The following is an 18,767-nucleotide window of genomic DNA, read 5'->3' on the forward strand; positions in this document are numbered from 1 at the left end:
AGATGTGGAACGTGGGATGGACTCAGAGACAGACAGCTGTTGGACTGATGACAGATTCTATGACATATAGACTGATAAAGCATGGACCCAGCTTGCTAGGGATGGATTTAAATCAAAACATCAAACAACAAAACAAACAAAAAATCAATTACATACATGCATCAACAAAGTTATTTACACTCCCACCAAATCATTAGAACTTAACAAGTGGAGTGATAATGACTTTTTTTAGAGTTAAACAGTCTCTAATAGTAGAACTGGACGTTCCACTATAGAAGCTTTGCTGGAACATTGTTCTTTCTCCATCTTCCGTTCTCCAAAACGAATCTTCACTTTTCTTACAAGTCAGTCCTTATCAGTTACTGTACTTATCACACGTGCTAATCTCCATTCATTATGAGGTAAGTCATCCATCTTCTCCATGACAACATCTCCGACCTTCAAGTTTCTTCTTGGAGTGTGCCATTTCTGCCTTGTTGCGATGTTGGATAGATACTCCCTTTTCCAACGTGACCAAAACTGCTCTGCTAGATATTGCACCCACCGCCACCTTTTCCGTGCATAAATGTCGTCTTTGATAAATTTACCTGGAGGAGGCAGGGCTACCTTTGACTTCATAGTGAGCAGGTGATTTGGAGTCAATGGATCGGGACTGTTTGGGTCACTGAGGTTATCCACTGTAAGAGGTCTGCTGTTCACAATCAACATTGCTTCATAAAAGAATGTCCTTAAAGATGCATCGTCCATCCTGTTGAGCGTAGAATATTTCAAACAGTTCTGATTTGTCTTTCCCATACGCCTCCAGTGTGGCTTGAATGAGGAGTATGCATCTTGAAATCACACTGCTTCTCTGCCAGAAATGTGGTAATGCGGTTAGAGTCCAGTTGTTTTAAAGCTTTCTGCAGTTCAGTTTTAGCTCTAACGAAGTTGCTTCCTTGATCACACCTTATCTCGCTGACTGTTCCTCTTATGGCTGTAAAACAACGGAGCGCGTTGATAAACGCGTCTGTAGTCAAGTTGTCTAGCATTTCTATATGTATCGCTCTGTAACATAGACAAGTAAGAAGTAGTCCATAACGTTTATGCACCTTTCGAGCTTGTTTGGTTATAAAAGGATCAAAACAATCCATTCCATAGAATGTAAACGGTGGCGATGGCTCTAAACGTGTTGTTGGTAGATCAGACATTTTCTGTTGTACTATTCCTTTTCTGAGTCTGCGACACTTTACACATTGGTGTATAAACTTTGCTACAGCTTTGTTGATGACTGGAATCCAAATTCCATTTGATCTGATCTCATTAATTGTCAGTCCTTTCCCTTGATGTTGCACTTTATTGCGGAAATGAGCAATTAGCAGTTGAGTGACATGGTGACCTTTTGGAACTACTGTGTTGTTGGGGATTTTTGTGGGTGTGTCTATGTGTGGGGGTCGGTCCCTTTGAGTGGTGCAGCCAGCTGCATGTCATGTGGCTTCAGCCAGAAAGCCAGACAGAGTTAGATTCATGTCACCCGTGTGTTCAATCAATCCAGTTCCATCTGCATTCATCTTTGCCCTGACGAAGCATTGTAGGTACGTTGAGTTTAATATATTGTTGTGCATCATTATTTTTATATTATTTCTGGTTGTTGAAATGGATGAAAATATTTTTGGATGTTTATTGTAAGTTTGCACAACTTTGCTAATTCATTTGGGACAGTATTTAATTTAGCTACGTTAAACTTATATGTACATGTTTACAAAGACGGTGAAAGTGATGTATTCCTTTTTGTTTGTATTTTAGTTTCACACTTCCTTGGAGTCAATAACCTGTGGATAAAAGGTCAACTTTCCTCAGAGTCTTGATATAAGGAAGAGTTTAGCTTTACTGTCTAGTTGCATTTCATATGGCAAAGGCAGTATAGTGAAACTACAGCTTCTCTACGGGCTAGACATCGCAGTTCCAGCTGGAAGACTTGAAAACGCACCGTACCCAGCCAGTGAATTATTATTACAACGTTCACGTCTCTAAATCACAACAAGAAAACAAGTAATTATGACAGAGGAAGCTGCAACGTGGGAGACACGATCTCAAGCTTCATGTTCTTCAGTACAGTCAAGAGGCTCTACTACAGAGTCTGCTGCTGCTAAAGCAAGAGCAAAAGCGGAAGCAGCAAAAGCACGCCTCGCTTTTGCCGAAGAGGAGGCTAACTTAAAACTGCAAAAGGCTAAATTGGAAGCATCAATAGACATTCTGAGCATAAAGAAGGAAACAGCTGCAGCTGTCGCTGAAGCTGAAGCACTTGAAGCAGCTGCTGATTTGAAGAAAAATCCATCAGGTAATCAGCTTAACTGGGAAATATCTTCCTTAGAAGCCACCAAACGAACGAAAGAGTATGTTCTCAACCAAGGTCAACAGTTGGATGCAGATAAACAACTCACGCTTCCCTCAAAGCCACAGCCAGATGCTGATCCTTCACCTATCCCTGTAAATCTTATGCCAGACGCTAAGCCCTTCATTCCAAAGAAAGATAATTCTGGATCCCAGTTATTTTGCCAGACTCCACAGCAGCAACTCACTTATGAGAAAAGCACAGTACAACCAGAGCATGATCATTTTACTCCAATACGACCCTCCACGCCACAAGTGAACGTCAGTGATCATCCCCCTCATTTATCACTTTGAAATCCTAAATTTGATGATTTGAACGTGAATGACTTCGTTCGCTATCTGGCTCGACGGGAACTGGTGTCTACGGGTTTACTCAAGTTTAATGATAAACCTCAGAACTACAGGGCTTGGAAACGATCATTTCAGTCTGCCATCCATGGTTTACATTTGACATCCAGTGAGGAGATGGATCTTCTGCTGAAGTGGCTAGGCAAAGATTCAGCCGAACATGTAGAACAAATTAGAGCAATCCACATAAACCGCCCAGATGCAGGACTGGCTATGATTTGGAACCGGCTTGACCAAACATATGGTTCTGCGGAAATTATAAAAGATGCCCTCTTCAAACGAATTGAGACGTTTCCCAAAATAACGAACCAAGATTTTTCCAAGTTAATCAAGTTGAGTGATTTACTAAGTGAACTCTTGGCAGCTAAGGACGAAGGAGACTTACCTGGACTCACCTTCCTTGACACGGCAAGAGGCATCAATCCGATCCTGCGAAAGCTGCCATTTAACCTACAGGAAAAATGGACATCAGTAGGTTCATTGTACAAGCAAAGATATCAGGTCCCATATCCACCATTTGGTTACTTCGTGGATTTCATCAGTCAAGAAGCAAGCATTAGGAACGACCCAAGTTTCAATATCAACACTCAAGAGGAGGTTGCTCCAAAGGCTGAGCGGACAGCTTGGAAGTTGAACAGACACAGAGAGGTTTCTACTCACAAAACCGAAGTTACCTCAAATGCAAACGAGCTCTTTTCAAAATCTGACGATTGTAACAAAATGTGTCTTCTGCATAAAAAGCCACATCCTCTGCGCAAATGTCGAGCATTTAGGGAGAAGACCATTGAAGATCATAAGAACTTCTTGAAGGAGAATCATGTTTGCTTTAAATGTTGCTCCTCCACACTGCATGTCGCAAAAAACTGCACAGCTAAAATCCTGTGCACAGAAGGCAACAGCGAAAGGCATCCCCTGGGCCACCACCTTGGGCAGCAGAAGTAGATCCTCCATCAAGGCACGGCGGGGAGGTTGAAACCCCTGTTCAATCAGAGGTCAATGCCCAGTGCACTCAAGTTTGTGGTGGAGATCTTGCTGAGAAATCATGCTCTAAAATAAGCCTAGTAAAGGTTTATCCATCTGGGTCTAGGGACAAGGCTATGAGAGTCTACGCCATCTTAGACGAACAAAGCAACCATTCATTAGTTACCTCACAGTTCTTTAAGGTCTTCAGTGACACAAGTTCAAGTTCTCCTTACACCTTGAGAACATGTGCTGGAGTGAAGCAAGTATCAGGAAGAAGAGCTACCGGCTACGAAGTGGAATCTCTGGATGGAACTGTCCGTCTTCCATTACCAAGTCTTATAGAGTGTTTCCAAACAACAGAGACGAGATTCCAACTCCTGATGTAGCACTCCACCATCCTCATCTTAAGTCACTGGCGCACCTGATTCCAGAGGTCGATCCAAAAGCACCAATCATGCTTCTTCTGGGCCGTGACATTCTACGTGTTCACAAAGTCCACAAACAGGTGAACGGCACACACAACCTGCCCTACGCACAGAAGCTGGATTTGGGGTGGGTGACAGTGGGCAACGTATGCCTGGGCAACGTGCATAAACCACCAACAGTTTGTACCTTCTTCACCACTGCTTCTGATATTGGACGTCCAACACTTTTCCAACCATGTCCAAATGTGTTTCATGTTAAGGAAACATATGGTGGATTTCCAGTCAACGAACGCATTCCAGTATGCTCAGAGGAGTCATCTGTTTGTGTAGCTGACCATCTAGGATGCTCAGTGTTTCAGAGAACCAAAGATGACAACCAAGTAGCACCTTCGATTCAGGATGGGTACTTCATGAAGATAATGCAGGAAGGACTTTGCAAAGACCCAACCAATAGTTGGATAGCGCCATTGCCTTTTAAACATCCACGCCCACGGCTTCCCAATAATAGGTCTCATGCGCTGAAGTGTCTCACATCTCTCAGACGCAACCTTGACAAGAAGCCTGAAATAAGAGAGCACTTCCTGAGCTTCATGGACAAAATGTTCAAGAATAACCATGCTGAGTTAGCTCCTCCACTCAGTGAAGACGAAGAAAGGTGGTACTTGTCCATATTTGGTGTTTACCACCCAAGAAAGCCAAAACAAATTTGAGTTGTCTTCGATTCGAGTTCCCAGTTCAATGGCATATCCCTCAATGATGTGCTGTTAACTGGACCTGACTTGAACAATACACTACTCGGAGTCCTGATTCGCTTCAAAGAAGCAATCGCCTTCACAGCAGACATCGAGCAGATGTTCTACTGCTTTCTAGTTAAACAGGAGGACAGGAACTTTTTACGTTTCCTTTGGTTTGAAGACAATGACCTCTCCAAAGACATCGTTGAGTATCGTATGAGAGTCCATGTCTTTGGCAATAGACCATCTCCCGCAGTGGCCATCAATGGTCTGCATCAGTCTGTTCAAGGTGGTGAGTTTCATGTCGACAGTGATGTTCAGCATTTCGTGATGCATGATTTTTATGTGGACGACGGGCTGAAGTCTCTACCCACAACTGAGGCTGCCATCAGCTTGCTCAAAAGAACACAAGATGTTCTCTCAAAGTCAAACCTGAGACTGCACAAGATCGCTGCTAACAGCAAGGAAGTCATGGAGGCTTTTCCACCATCTGATCGGGCAAGTGATTTGAAAGAGCTAGATCTTGACGTCGATCAGCTTCCAATGCAACGCAGTCTTGGACTCTGCTGGAACCTCCAGACTGACTGTTTTCACTTTAGTGTCTCAAAGGAGATAAAGCCATACACTCGACGTGGCATCTTATCTACAATCAACAGTCTGTATGACCCTCTTGGTTTCGCGGCACCAATCACCATCCAAGGCAAGGCAATCTTAAGAGAGCTCACGGCAGGTAGTGGAGATTGGGACATCCCTCTACCAAAGGAAAGGGAGGAAACCTGGATTGCATGGAGAGCTTCTTTGACCGAATTTTCTCAACTTCCGATTCCAAGATTGTACACCAAACGGTCACCTTCAGCTGCTGACAAAAAAGAGAAAGCCAGACAGAGTTAAGATTCATGTCACCCGTGTGTTCAATCAATCCAGTTCCATCTGCATTCATCTTTGCCCTGACGAAGCATTGTAGGTATGTTGAGTTTAATATATTGTTGTGCATCATTGTTTTTATATTATTTCTGGTTGTTGAAATGGATGTAAATATTTTTGGATGTTTATTGTAAGTTTGCACAACTTTCCTAATTCATTTGGGACAGTATTTAATTTAGCTACGTTAAACTTATATGTACATGTTTACAAAGACGGTGAAAGTGATGTATTCCTTTTTGCTTGTATTTTAGTTTCACACTTCCTTGGAGTCAATAAACCTGTGGATAAAAGGTCAACTTTCCTCAGAGTCTTGATATAAGGAAGAGTTTAGCTGTACTGTCTAGTTGCATTTCATATGGCGAAGGCAGTATAACTACTATTGGATGTTTCAGTGAGGAAGAGAAAGAAGCATCCTTTAACCTTCCTCCCACCTTAAGGAGTCCATCACTATCAAGAAAAGTGTCCATTTGAAACAGTTTGTTTTTATGAGGAAGAGCCTTTCCATGTTTCAGCATCCTTATTTCCTTTGCGTATTCCTTTACTTGTATGTCCTTTAGAATAACACTTTGAGCGTTTTGCCTTTCTTGTGCTGTGCTATGACTCATTGTTTTATCTCCTTTGGCACAACGAATCAGTCTATCAATGGCTTGGGTGGCTTTGAACCAAGAAGAAAACTTTAACATGTCTGCCAAACCCCTTTTTTCTGTTTTGAAGGTGCTCAGTGCTTGTGCCTTTTTAACTTCTGGATCTCCAAGTGGCAAGTTTACATCTATCTTTGCAGATGGAGGAATTTCTTTGTCCCACAGAAACTGTGGCCCTTTGAACCAGTCAGATGAAATGAGCTCACTTGCACTTGAGCCTCGGGAGGCAATATCTGCTGGGTTTTGTTCAGAAGAGACATATCTCCACTGCTGAGGTGTGCTGTTGAGCCTTATCCTTTAAACTCGATTTGAAACAAAGGTATGAAAACGGCGTGCCTCATTATTGATGTAGCCCAAAACTACTTTAGAGTCTGTCCAGAAACATTCATCAATCTGTGATGTGAACATTCATCAATCCAAGCTCATCCTTTAATACGTTGCTCGCAGTAATGGAGATCACAGCGGCCATCAGTTTGAGTCTGGGTATTGTTGTTACTTTAATAGGAGCAACTCTGGTCTTTGCTGTAACCAAAACACAATGCACCTTAGCATCTTTGTTTGTATATCTTAAATACGAACACTGGCCATAACCATATGAACTGGCATCAGAAAAGTGATGCAGCTCTGTTTTTACTATTTGCCCAAAGTCTTTAGGAACATAACAGCGTGGTATTGTTATTTTCTCCAGGTTCTTTAAGTCATCCTTCCATTTATTCCACATTGGTTTTTGTTCACTGGGAAGGGGATCGTCCCAGCTTGTACCTTGTTTGCATGTCTCTTGAAGCACTCTTTTACCTGTGAGCACAAAGGGGGAGATGAATCCTAACGGGTCGTACAAAGATGCAACTATAGATAGAATGCCACGCCTTGTATCAGGTTGGTTGTTGGGGCGAAAGTGAAACCGTAAAGTGTTAAAGTCAATGTGCCAGTGAATACCTAGCGCTCTTTCAAGTTTAGAGTCATTAAACGCTAGGTCACATGCTTGTTGTGGAGAGGCACGTTCAGATGGTGGAATGCTTTCTAACACTGTTTTGTCATTACTTACAAACTTGTGGAGTCTGAGGCCACCTGAAGCACAAAGTGTCTGAATTTCCTGGATGAGCTTAATAGCTTCCTTGATGCTTGTCGTACTTGTTACACCATCATCCACATAGAAATCTTTCATTATGAACTGAGATGCAAGGGGAAACTGGGTCTTGTTTTCATTTGCATGATGTTTTAGTCCATAATTTGCACATCCTGGAGAAGATGAGGCTCCGAAGAGATGTACCTTCATTCGAAACTCTTGGGGTTCTGTGTCTAAGTTGCCATTTTTCCACCATAAAAATCTTAAGTAGTCTCTATCTGCTTCGTGTACATGAAATTGATGGAACATTTTTTCAATGTCGCATAGTAATGCAACTTGATGTCATCGGAATCTCATTAGAACACCAATTAGATTGTTCAGCAAATCTGGGCCTGACATTAAATGATCATTGAGACTGTTTCCTTTGTATTTAGATGAGGCGTCAAAGACTACTCTGAGTTTGTCTGGTTTTTGAGGATGATATATTCCGTGGTGAGGAATATACCACTTTTCTCCTTCTTTTGCTTCATTGTGAACTTCCTCTGCCTCACCCTTCTCTATGACTTCGTCCATAAACTTTACATAATGTTCCTTGTATCTTTGGTCTTTTGACAGTTTGTTTTTGAGGCTTTGAAGTCGTACCATGGCCATTTTTTTATTGTCTGGTAACAGAGGTCTTTCCTTAAATGGAAGTGGCATTTCATAATGTCCTTCATAGTTTTTATAAATGTTTTGCTCTAGCATATTCAGAAAGAGAATGTCATCTTGAGACACTGATTTGTTATCCTTGTTATCATCTTTAAAGTCAGACTCGAGAACCTTGAGTGCGTCAGCAGGAGTTATTAAAGGAAGCTCTTTGATTGTGGCTCTGTGGCACACAGCAGATATGCTAAAAGAGTCACTATGCTAAAAGAGTCACTCTGAGATGATATAGGGCCTACAATACTGGAGTATAGCATAGGGTTCACCTTCTTCTCCTAAGATGACCTGCCTTGGAGCTAATGCCTTGGAACAGTTGTAGCCAATTAACAGCCCAACTTCACATTCTAGCTGTGGGGGGATCTCATTCACTATTACCTTGAGATGATCCCATTGCCTTGCCGTTTCACAGGAAGGAATGTGAGAGCGGTTAACTGGTATACAGTCTTTAGTGTAAGCAGGAGGGAGTTCAATTATGTCTGAAGAGTTGTATCCTCTCACCTTGAGACCTTAGACACGCTCGCTTGGCACAACTGCATCCTTACCAAGCATTGTAGTAAGTTTTAACCTTATTGGGGTTGCTTTAGCTTTGAGACCGTTAGACACATCACGGTCAATGAACACTGTATCACTTTGGGTGTCCAAGAGTGCATAAACAAGCCTTTCTTTACTTGGTTGTTGCTCTGAAGAAACCCATACTGGTACAATCATAGAGGTGTTTATACATTGTTCATTGGTTCTTGCATTGAGAGACAGGGTTGTTGCAGTCTGTTCCGTGCTCATTTGAAATTGGCTTGTCTGTGATTTGTCGTTGTCATGCAGACAGGTAGGGTTTTTTCTTGCATATTTCACATACATATCTGTAACGACAGTCCTTTGCGCTGTGTCCGGGTTTAAGACACCCATAACAAAGTCTTTTGTCTTTTATGTATTTCCTCCGTTCCTCGAGTGGTTTGTCTTTGAACTTAGGGCAACTGTGAAGTTTGTGTCCGTTGTCTTGACAGAGCATGCATGTTGGTTTAACATTTGACCTTTGTTTTGTGCCTTCCGTTTCTGTTACCACTTGCATATGGAGAACACTGGAGGTGGGCCTTTTTTCTTTTTGGTTAACTTTGCTGGTTATTTTGGTGAAATCTGTTGAGTGAAGAGCCTGAAATGACATAATTGGATTGCACACAATCTCAGCTTCAGTGGACATGTGAATTCAGTAAAGTGCCTTAAACTTGGAAACTTCCCATTTTCTTTCATGTACTGAGTAGCCTGACGATTCCACCTTGCAGCTGCCCAGTTCGGTAATTTTTGAACAAGTTTTTGGTTTTCTTCACAATCGTTGAGAATGCTTAAACCTTCTATGTGTGGCATAGCTTCATAACATGTTTGAATGAAATCAGCAAATGCTCTAAATCCTATTGAGTCATTTGTTTGTATCTTTGGCCATTTTGCTAGTCTTTCTCTGTACGCTTTCTGTACAATAAATGGATGTCCATACCTTTGATTGAGGTGTTCCCACGCATCCTGATAGGCATCACTGTCATTTCTGTAGAAGATGCCATCAAGCATTTGTCGAGCTGAACCCCCTACATATTTCTTTAAGTAGTGTAGCTTGTCTGCAGGTGATATGTTCTTTTTATCAATGAGTGCAGCAAATGAAGCTTTCCACTCAATGAGCTCCATTGGATTGCCTGTGAACGTGGAGGGCTCGGGCATTGGCAGTCTGTTCATGGCGACACTGTCCTGTAATGCTTGGGCCAAATAAAGGACATCTGCTTGTAGAGGTGGGGTGGACACAATGTTGCCGTTAGGGACCTGAATGGGAGCAGAAACTATAGAAGCCTTTTGAGCTGCTCTGGTACAGTCAACATGAACACTGCTCTCGCTCTTTATCTCCTGGTCATAGGTTATTAATCTAGCTCGTGCAGCCTTTAACTCCTTTTCAGCCTTTAATCTCTGTAACTCACGTTTTTGAGATTCTAATTCCTTTCCATGTCTTTCCTCCAAAAGTTGAATCCATTCTCTTTGTTTTTCTTCTTCGAATAACACTTCATACTCTGCCTCCTTGGCAGCTAACTCTGCTGCAGCCTCTGCTCTCTTTACAGCTATTACTGACCTTGTAGAGTTTGAATTACTGGCAGCTGAGCATTTACTTGAGTAAATGTGATGGAAGAACTGTAAATGGATTGAGCATAGTCTGGATCAAGAAGTTCACGTAGACGTGCCTCCACTTTCCCACTCTCATAGTCATCTATACCTGAGAGTCTTTCATATGCAACTCTGATAATGTCATTGGTGACTGCTTCGCATGCATCTATAAGTCGCCTTGTGTCACTACAAGGAGTAATGATTTCCCTTATTTCTGTGTATAACTTTGACATTATCTCTTTCCCTTTCTAAGGTGTCCATGAGTGAAGCAATTTGACTGTTTATGTCTCCTTTCAATTGTTCTCTTGTTGTACGTACTTGCCTTTTCCATTGATCATAAACTTTGAGAAGACGTTTTTCCTTTTTGCGGTCTTCCTCCTCCTGATACGCTCGCATTTTTTCTGTAGGCCTCCTTTGATGAACAGAGCTTTGAGGCTCCTCTTCTTCGTTGACTTGTAGGTCCTTGGTGTACTTTATTTCTTGTTTAGATGTTTCCATGCTTGATGCTGAGAGTGGGTTGAACTTCTTCTTAGCTCAGGGTGAAGCTCTTCTCAACTTGGGTCCAGCTCTTACTTCTCCCAGAGATGAAGCTGTTACTCCTGGAGGATCAAGCTCTCACTGTAGCATCCCGGTTGAAAAGATGGTCTCTTTAACTGATGGTTCATGTTTCTTTACTTAACAGCCTTTATACATGAATACCGTAAGAGCTATAACATACAAATAAAACACCATTAGTAATTCTTAGTGGTTCTAACCGTTTACCTTAACCTATAAGACTTACTTTATGTAATAACATTACATTTACAATACATGTATTTAATTAACTAACATTTATATATTGCAAATTAACTAAAATGTATTCTAACTGTTTCAACTGTTCGACAGTTAATCAAATATTAACACCATTTCATATTGAAACATAAACATCATGTTCAACAAATACAATACTCTCGTCAAAACACCCACCTTGCTCCCTCATCAACCAAGCGCTAGTTAATTGATTGCCTGGACCCTAAGTTGAACTATTTCTTAGTTATCTCCACTCAACCGTGACTCGTATGCTCGCCCTCTGCACTATCTCCAAAACAGCCAACAGACAGTTACCGCTAAAAGCCCGGGTAGATCGCCTAGCAACCTTAACCCCCCAAAACCCTCTTTAAATCAAATCATCAAACAACAAAACAAACAAAAAATCATACATGCATCAACAAAGTTATTTACATATGGGATGCAACATTTAACACCCAAATAGGAACCCTAGTCTCAGGAGGCTAGAAGTTACCGTGAAGTTTAACATTCTGGCATCAAAGTGCTGGCAGCCAACTCCTCTTATGCCCCCCTGAGGAAGCTGATGATCCGCAGCTTTCTCCACCACCGAGCAATTCCGCTGGGTGTCCTAGTTCATCTTCTCTGAGTCTGATCATGGCTCTGCCCATTAAGGACACGGATGACTTTCCAGCGAAGAGAGGACCAGCGGATTTGAACCAAACCCCTGAAGTTACTCAACTCCTTCAAGCCTGGCCAACAGTGTGCACTGATACTTTGGGTAAGACATCCCTGGAAGTGCATCACATTTACACGACAGATGAGATACCAGTTCGATCTAGAGCCTACATGGTGTCACTGTTTAAACGGCAGATAATCAAAGAGCATATTGAAAAAATGCTTCAAGATGGCATCATCGAGCCCTCTCAATCTTCTTGGGCATCTCCTGTGGTCCTCGTCCCAAAACCAGACAAGTCATTTAGGTTTTGTGTGGATTACAGGGCCTTAAATGCCAAAACTCGCCAAGATGCTTATCCCATGCCTCTGATTCATGAGTTACTGGAATCCATGAATGGAGCTTCAGTTTTTAGCACATTGGACTTGAAATCGGGGTACTGGCAAATGGCAGTGACTGAACAAAGTAAAGCCAAGACAGCTGTAATAACACCTTTTGGGCTGTATCAGTTTAAATATATGCCTTTTGGACTGAAAAATGCTGGTGCCTCATTTCAGAGACTCATGGAACGAGTGCTTGGAGAGTTGAGAGGAAAAATTTGTTTTGTCTACATCGATGATGTGAAAATTTTCTCTCCCTCACCTGAATAACATATGAAAGATCTGGAAGCAGTTTTTACCAAATTACACCAGGCAAATTTGACCCTCAATCTGGGAAAATGCAACTTTTTTCAATCAGAACTCAAATTTTTGGGTCACGTAGTGTCTGGGAAGGGGGTGCAAGTAGATGAAAGTAAAAGCTTGGCCATCACAAACTACCCCAAACCGGCAGATAAGAAATCGGTTCAGCGATTCTTATACCATCTTCTTAAAAAAGACAGCAAATGGGACTGGTGTCCAGACTGCCAGCAGGCCTTTGAAAAGTTAAAACGGGCCCTGGTGGAGGCCCCTATACTTATGCAACCTGACTTCCAACGGGCGTTTGAGATACACACAGATGCCAGTGATGTAGGTCTTGGCGCAGTACTTGTGCAAATGACACCTGAAGGCGAGCGGGTCATTGCCTATGTGTCTGATCTCTGAGGGAGAAAGAGTGCTTAGCTGTGGTGTGGGCAGTTGAAAAGTGGAGGCATTTCATAGATGGATCTGAGTTCACACTATTTACTGACCATGCAGCGTTGACTTGGGCCTTTAATTGTCCAAAGGCATCCTCTCGTTTGACCCGGTGGGTGCTTCGGCTGCAAGAATACCATTTCAACGTTCGATACAGAAAAGGGTTACATAATTTGGTACCAGACGCATAGTCAAGAGCAGTGCGGAAAACCGACATGACGTACGTTGTAGCAGTCATGTCCAAATCTGAGTCAGAGTTACCTTCATCATTGGCCGAAATCAAACTGGCACAAGAGAAGGATTCTGCTCTCCTTGACATGGTCCAGACGTCTGCTGATAAAGACCCCAACAGAATAGGGTTCTGTCTGGTACAGGAAGTCCTGTGTCAAGAACCAAGGTGAAAAGTTTCAGCTGGTCGTGCCCAAGTCTATAATAATCCAGTTTCTCAGCTGCTTCCATGATCATCCTCTAAGCGGGCACCTAGGGAAATTAAAAACCCTGTTAAGGATACTGGAAGTAGCCTGGTGGCCCTCAGTCAGAAAAGATGTCTGGGCCTACATTAAAGCCTGTGTCACCTGCCAAAAATATAAACCTGACAACAAAAAGCCTGCAGGGCTCATGCAGCCTACCCCAGTAATCAAAGCATGGGAGAAGATCGGTGTTGACCTGATGGGTCCTCTACCTCGCAGGAAGAATGGAAATAAATACCTGCTGGTAATCATTGACTATTTTACCAAGTGGATAGAGGTGTTTCCTCTCAAAGACAGCAAAGCTCAGAAAATTACCAGCATCTTGAAGAATGAAATATTTACCCGCTTTGGTGTCCCTCAAGAGCTAGTATCAGATTGTGACCCTCAGTTTACATGCCATGAGATGGAAAAGTTCTGTCGCACATAGGGGGTGATTCAAAAGTTTACTACAAGTTATCATCCCCAAGCCAATCTCACTGAAAGGTCAAACCGAACAATAAAGACCATGATAGCCTCTTTTGTGGGAGAACACCATTCCAACTGGGACCAATGGATCCAAGAGTTTAGATTTGCCATCAATGCCGCTCAGCATGAGACAACTGGAAGGTCTCCTGCAGAGCTCACTCTGGGTCGGCCTCTCAAAGGTCCACTGGAGAGAATCATTGGCCACTCTCCTAGCCCTCAACAGATGCCCTATAAACTTCTGGACAGACATAAAGAAATAACTGAACAGATTAAGCGGAAGATAGGGTTGAGCCAGGTCAGACAAGCTAAGTATTATAATGCCCGTAGGAGAAGTGTACAGCTCTTTCCGGGAGACTTAGTCTGGGTTCGGTCTCACCCCCTCTCCAAAGCTACTGATAAGTTTTCCTCTAAGTTAGCGCCTAAATGGTCAGGTCCAGCCGTAATGAGGAAGCAACTGGGTCCTGTGAATTACCAGATACAGTGGACAGACCAGAATAGAAAAACAGATACAGTAAATGTGGTGAACTTAAAACCCTATTATGGAGTTCAGGTCCAGGTGCCTCCGGCAGGGGGTGGGGGGGAGATCTGTGACATCACAATAAAATAAAGTATCTTAAGCGGAAAAAAAAAAAAAAGAAAAAAAAACTCCGAGAATAAAGCATGGGTTAATGAAATGCACATAAATTTTTGTTGTATTGATATGTATGCAAGGATGTCTTGTATGTATGTATTTTATTTGTGAAAGTCCACGAAGTAAAAAAATATCTGGGTCACAACTTTTACCGGAACTGATAAAAGGAACAAGGGATACTGGATTAGAGAGAGAAGTGGGTGTGGCAGCACGCTGGAAAAGGACGCCGAGTGACGGACCGGGGAGCTCGAAAGATTAGCCTGGAGATACCTGATTGTTGGAATAAATGCGTTGCCAGATCAACTACTGAAGGAATCAAAAGTCTTCTGGAGGCAAGATAAAGCCACACGGGGCGAGGACCAGACCCGATGCGCTCACGTTCCAGGCCTGACAAAGGGAACCGCCCGGGTACACAGACGCTGTCCCGGTGAGACCCTTCCATGTTTTTTTTTATTGTTTTTTTGTGTGCACAAAGACTGATACATTGTTTGGGCCCCAACGTTGTTTTTTGCGAGGACGGAACTTTATTTTTGATCGCCCAATTATGGACTTTTCGATGGACTATTATTGATGAATTTTTTTTTGTTTTGACTCATAGGCTGGGCTATAGATTTGAATGTAGGGTTGCATAATTGTAAACAGTTCGAGAGTGACTGATATAATACCATGATTCTGTCGGAGCCCAGCTTAACGTCAGCTGATAGCCCCGGGTTCTCAGACAACAAGGAGGGAAACAGTAACACAACACCAAGGGAGGACAATTCAGTTAGTTAGCTTTTTTTTTTTATTCCCCAACGGAATAAAATGCTCCGTTTTCTTTTTTGTGTAAAATAACAATAAAAATATTAAAATTTCCAAATCGGAACAAACTAAAATCGTCCAAGAGGGCCAACATCCACAAAATCCAATGAGGACGGCGAATCCTGCGCTCCGTCCAGCCTGTAGTCACAGCCCCAGCGCCACCGCCTCCTGTGGTCGTTCCAGCCACTCTAGTTGCTCCGCGTAAAGCGCCGCCCGCTGGCGTCCTGTTAGGACAAAAACACCTGGCCAGGAGAGCGATCGCTGAACAGCGGATGTTTTATCTGTCCCAGCAAGGGTCCCTGAAGACAATCAGTGGAAACGTTACTTACTGACCAGGGCAGAGTTCCCCCTCTGCCCGCTGACGGTCCGACACGTCGTTCCTACTGATTGTATCCTCTGCTGCCAACTACTGGCTCGTTCGGGGTCGCAGTCTTCCGTCACGAACCTTCCTGGACTGCCCTTTTTCTTCTCTTCTCAACGTGAAGTCCTCTGCTTTTTAAAAGCCACTGCCAGCGTCTTGCAGGTTCCAGGTATGCTGCCTACGGGCACGCCCACCCCGCGCAGGTGACTGGAATCAGCTATTAGTTCTCGGAGTCCACAGTGAATAAAAAAAAACAAAACATGCAGCGAAAACACTCAATAAAAACCACACTTAAAAAGTAAAAACAAATTTCCACTGTGTGACAATTCCAGGAAACAGATGATTGGTTATTAAACGTAGTGGGCAACTCTTAGCCGCATCAGTGAGCTGACGTGTCCCATCCTTCTTTTTATTTCAATCAAATCATTTTTCTAGCTTTGATTAGGGAAAGCAGTGATCATACTTATTTCTAAATTTGTATAAAAAACAAGTCAAAGAACTCTCTTGTGCGTGTACATTTCTAGTTTTATACTAAGATTTGTTACAACTTTAAGAAACATTCATAATTTCTTAAGTTGTCTTTTTGTTCCTCTTGACAATTGGCAGCAAATTAGAGATGTTAATGCACAGACAGCACATACATATTAGAGGAAGGCCTAAATCCTGCTTATTTTTATCTTCTCCGCAGCTTGTGACAGTGACCACTGGGGCCCCCACTGCAGCAATAGATGTCAATGTAAGAATGGAGCACTATGTAACCCTATTACTGGATCCTGTATCTGCACTCCTGGATACAGAGGCTGGCGCTGTGAGGCCCAATGTGAAACTGGTTCTTATGGGAATGGGTGTCAATGGACATGTCAATGCCAGAATGGGGCCATCTGTCATCATGTGACTGGAGAATGCAATTGTTCACCAGGATACACAGGAACTTTGTAAGTAAGGTGAAATGGAAAAAATGCAGAAACATATATACATATACACTGCTCAAAAAATAAAGGGAACACTCAAATAACACATCCTAGATCTAAATGAATGAAATATTCTCATTGAATACTTTGTTCTGTACAAAGTTGAATGTGCTGACAACAAAATCACACAAAAATCATCAATGGAAATCAAATTTATTAACCAATGGAGGCCTGGATTTGGAGCCACACAAAATTAAAGTGAAATGTTCCCTTTATTTTTTTGAGCAGTATATTGGTTTTTATTCACAGTACACAGAACAGTAAAATGTTTCTATGTTGAATCATAGCAATATGATTGAGTTTGAACATGATTGAACATGGTTGAATATGATTTATCGTATTTCTATGTCAATCATTGTTTCTGGATAAAAAGTACAGAACATTAATTTTGATACAACTTCCTGTTATTAATTTATAAAATAAATGCACAATGAATTATTTCAATAAAACAACCACTTTAGCAATAATACTTTGGATTAACAGGTTTTTTTTATACTGGATGTTGTGGATTGCAACATCTTTGTTCAGTTCTACTGTCTATTGTTGAACTTATGTGAGAGCTAGAAACTGAATTATTCAGTCTAAATTCCCAAATTTCTAACTTTGAAGCTGTCTAAAAGTTAACAGAAGTCACCAAGTGAGAGTGACAAAAAATTCCAAATTAGAAGTTGACAGCACGTTTTTTAACAGCTAACCATCATCAATGCTGTTTGATGGTGATAGTCTTTAACAGTCTTGACACCTGTGAAAATATTGACCTTTGTGAAGTATTTTGTTCTACGATCACAGTACATGTTATGTTCCAAGTATGTTGCTAAAATAGAGAAAAATGTACAATTTGTGACATAGGAAATAGGAGAAAAAGATGTGCCAAAATTTCAAAAGAGTGAATTTATTTTAGATAATTTCATTGTGTTTAGTGGATTTACTGCTTCCTTGTGCATTATCTACGGGAAGATTATTGTTGATACGTTCAGATAGTTCCAGCTCTTTATTCGCTGACATTTAGCAACTTAAGATGTATTACATTTTTATTTAAACAGGACATTTTGAGATCAAAACAGAGTGACTTGGCAAAGACAGCAGAATAAAAAACCAATAAGGTCAAAATATAAGCCCAGGTCCCTCTTGAAAATGAGATCTGGATCTCAAAGGGGTTTACCTGGTAAAAGGAAAAAAAGAAGACCAAATACACAAACATAAACATTGTAAAGATCTGGATTTTTGTATGATTATTAAGTTAATGCTGTCCCCGTATTGTCTTGTCGAGTCCCTGAGTAGTCCCACCTGCCCCTTGTTCCCTTGATTAGTTCTGTTGTGTATTTATACTCACATGTGTCTGTGTTTCCCTGTGGGATCCTTATCATCACTTGTCATTGTTGTAGTCCACCCGAGTCTGTGTCCAGTCCTCACAGCTCAGAAGTGTGTGTTGAAGGAGCAGTGAGAAGGATTTGTATTTGTGAACAAACAATTATGTGGGGTGTTTACAGCTCAACATGCTGCCTAGCGTGTGGCTCTGTCTTCCCTGTAAAGTTGATGTATATGTTCCCGGTTGGCCAGAGCATTAGTGGTTAATGAACTAGAGCCAACCACTCAACATGCAGGTTCACCCTGCTGAGGAGTTTTTGCGCTCGTGTCGTAGTCACGCATCACTCTGGGTTTATATTGTTTTATTTTTTTTTAGCATTATTGTTGCACAAATCCATATCAGATGCTTTGTCCACATAGCCAGAGTTAATGAGCAATATCTGAAATTACTCATTCTGAATAACTCATTCCATAAACTCGAGCAACCAAAACAGTTTCTGTGGCCCTTATTAAAAATTCAACAGACACGAAATGGAAGAGCTACTGAAACCACATTAGCAGCAATACATTAAATCCCCCATTTGTTGTGCATCTCTGCATGCAGTGCAGTGGATTTAACTCATCATGCAGGGCCGGTCCAAGGCTGTATGAGGCCTTGAGCAGAGTTTGACTTAGGGGCCACTCTTCATGCTAAAACCATCAGCATCTCTAACAGCTTCTGTGTTAGATTTAATCTGGGAGAAGGGAGTAGTTTAACTGGCCAACCTAAAAAGCAATAAGTTATAATTGCAGTTTATTCATTTGTATAGGTGAACAAACAGAGCTCAAACTCAAAGATTAAACTCACAGCATCAGATTGTTGCTGTGGTAACAAAACAATCTAACTATGAATATTGTT

At 41.9% G+C, this 18,767-nt stretch overlaps 2 protein-coding genes across 2 annotated transcripts in view; one reads left to right on the forward strand and one right to left on the reverse strand.

The window, feature by feature from the left end:
- The window catches only part of LOC106942782 (multiple epidermal growth factor-like domains protein 10), a 22,989-nt gene extending 6,421 nt beyond the window's left edge, over positions 1–16,568 (forward strand). Inside the window, exon 5 of the mRNA XM_015026118.1 lies at positions 16,279–16,568. Coding sequence (XP_014881604.1) covers positions 16,279–16,529 — 251 coding nt within the window. The 3' untranslated portion in view covers positions 16,530–16,568. The remainder of the gene's footprint in view (positions 1–16,278) is intronic.
- On the reverse strand, positions 751–8,371 carry LOC106942781 (uncharacterized). Its single transcript, XM_015026117.1, has 2 exons — positions 6,459–8,371; positions 751–1,318 (listed from the first exon to the last, which is right to left on the reverse strand). The coding sequence occupies exon 1, from the start codon at positions 7,778–7,780 to the stop codon at positions 6,794–6,796; it is 987 nt and encodes a 328-aa protein (XP_014881603.1). The 5' UTR covers positions 7,781–8,371; the 3' UTR covers positions 751–1,318; positions 6,459–6,793.
- Positions 16,569–18,767: the final 2,199 nt, after the last annotated feature.

Source organism: Poecilia latipinna, unplaced genomic scaffold (assembly GCF_001443285.1).
Source record: "Poecilia latipinna isolate Pla-1442-1.1 unplaced genomic scaffold, P_latipinna-1.0 Scaffold4552, whole genome shotgun sequence".
In the NCBI taxonomy this organism is placed as follows: Eukaryota; Metazoa; Chordata; class Actinopteri; order Cyprinodontiformes; family Poeciliidae; genus Poecilia; species Poecilia latipinna.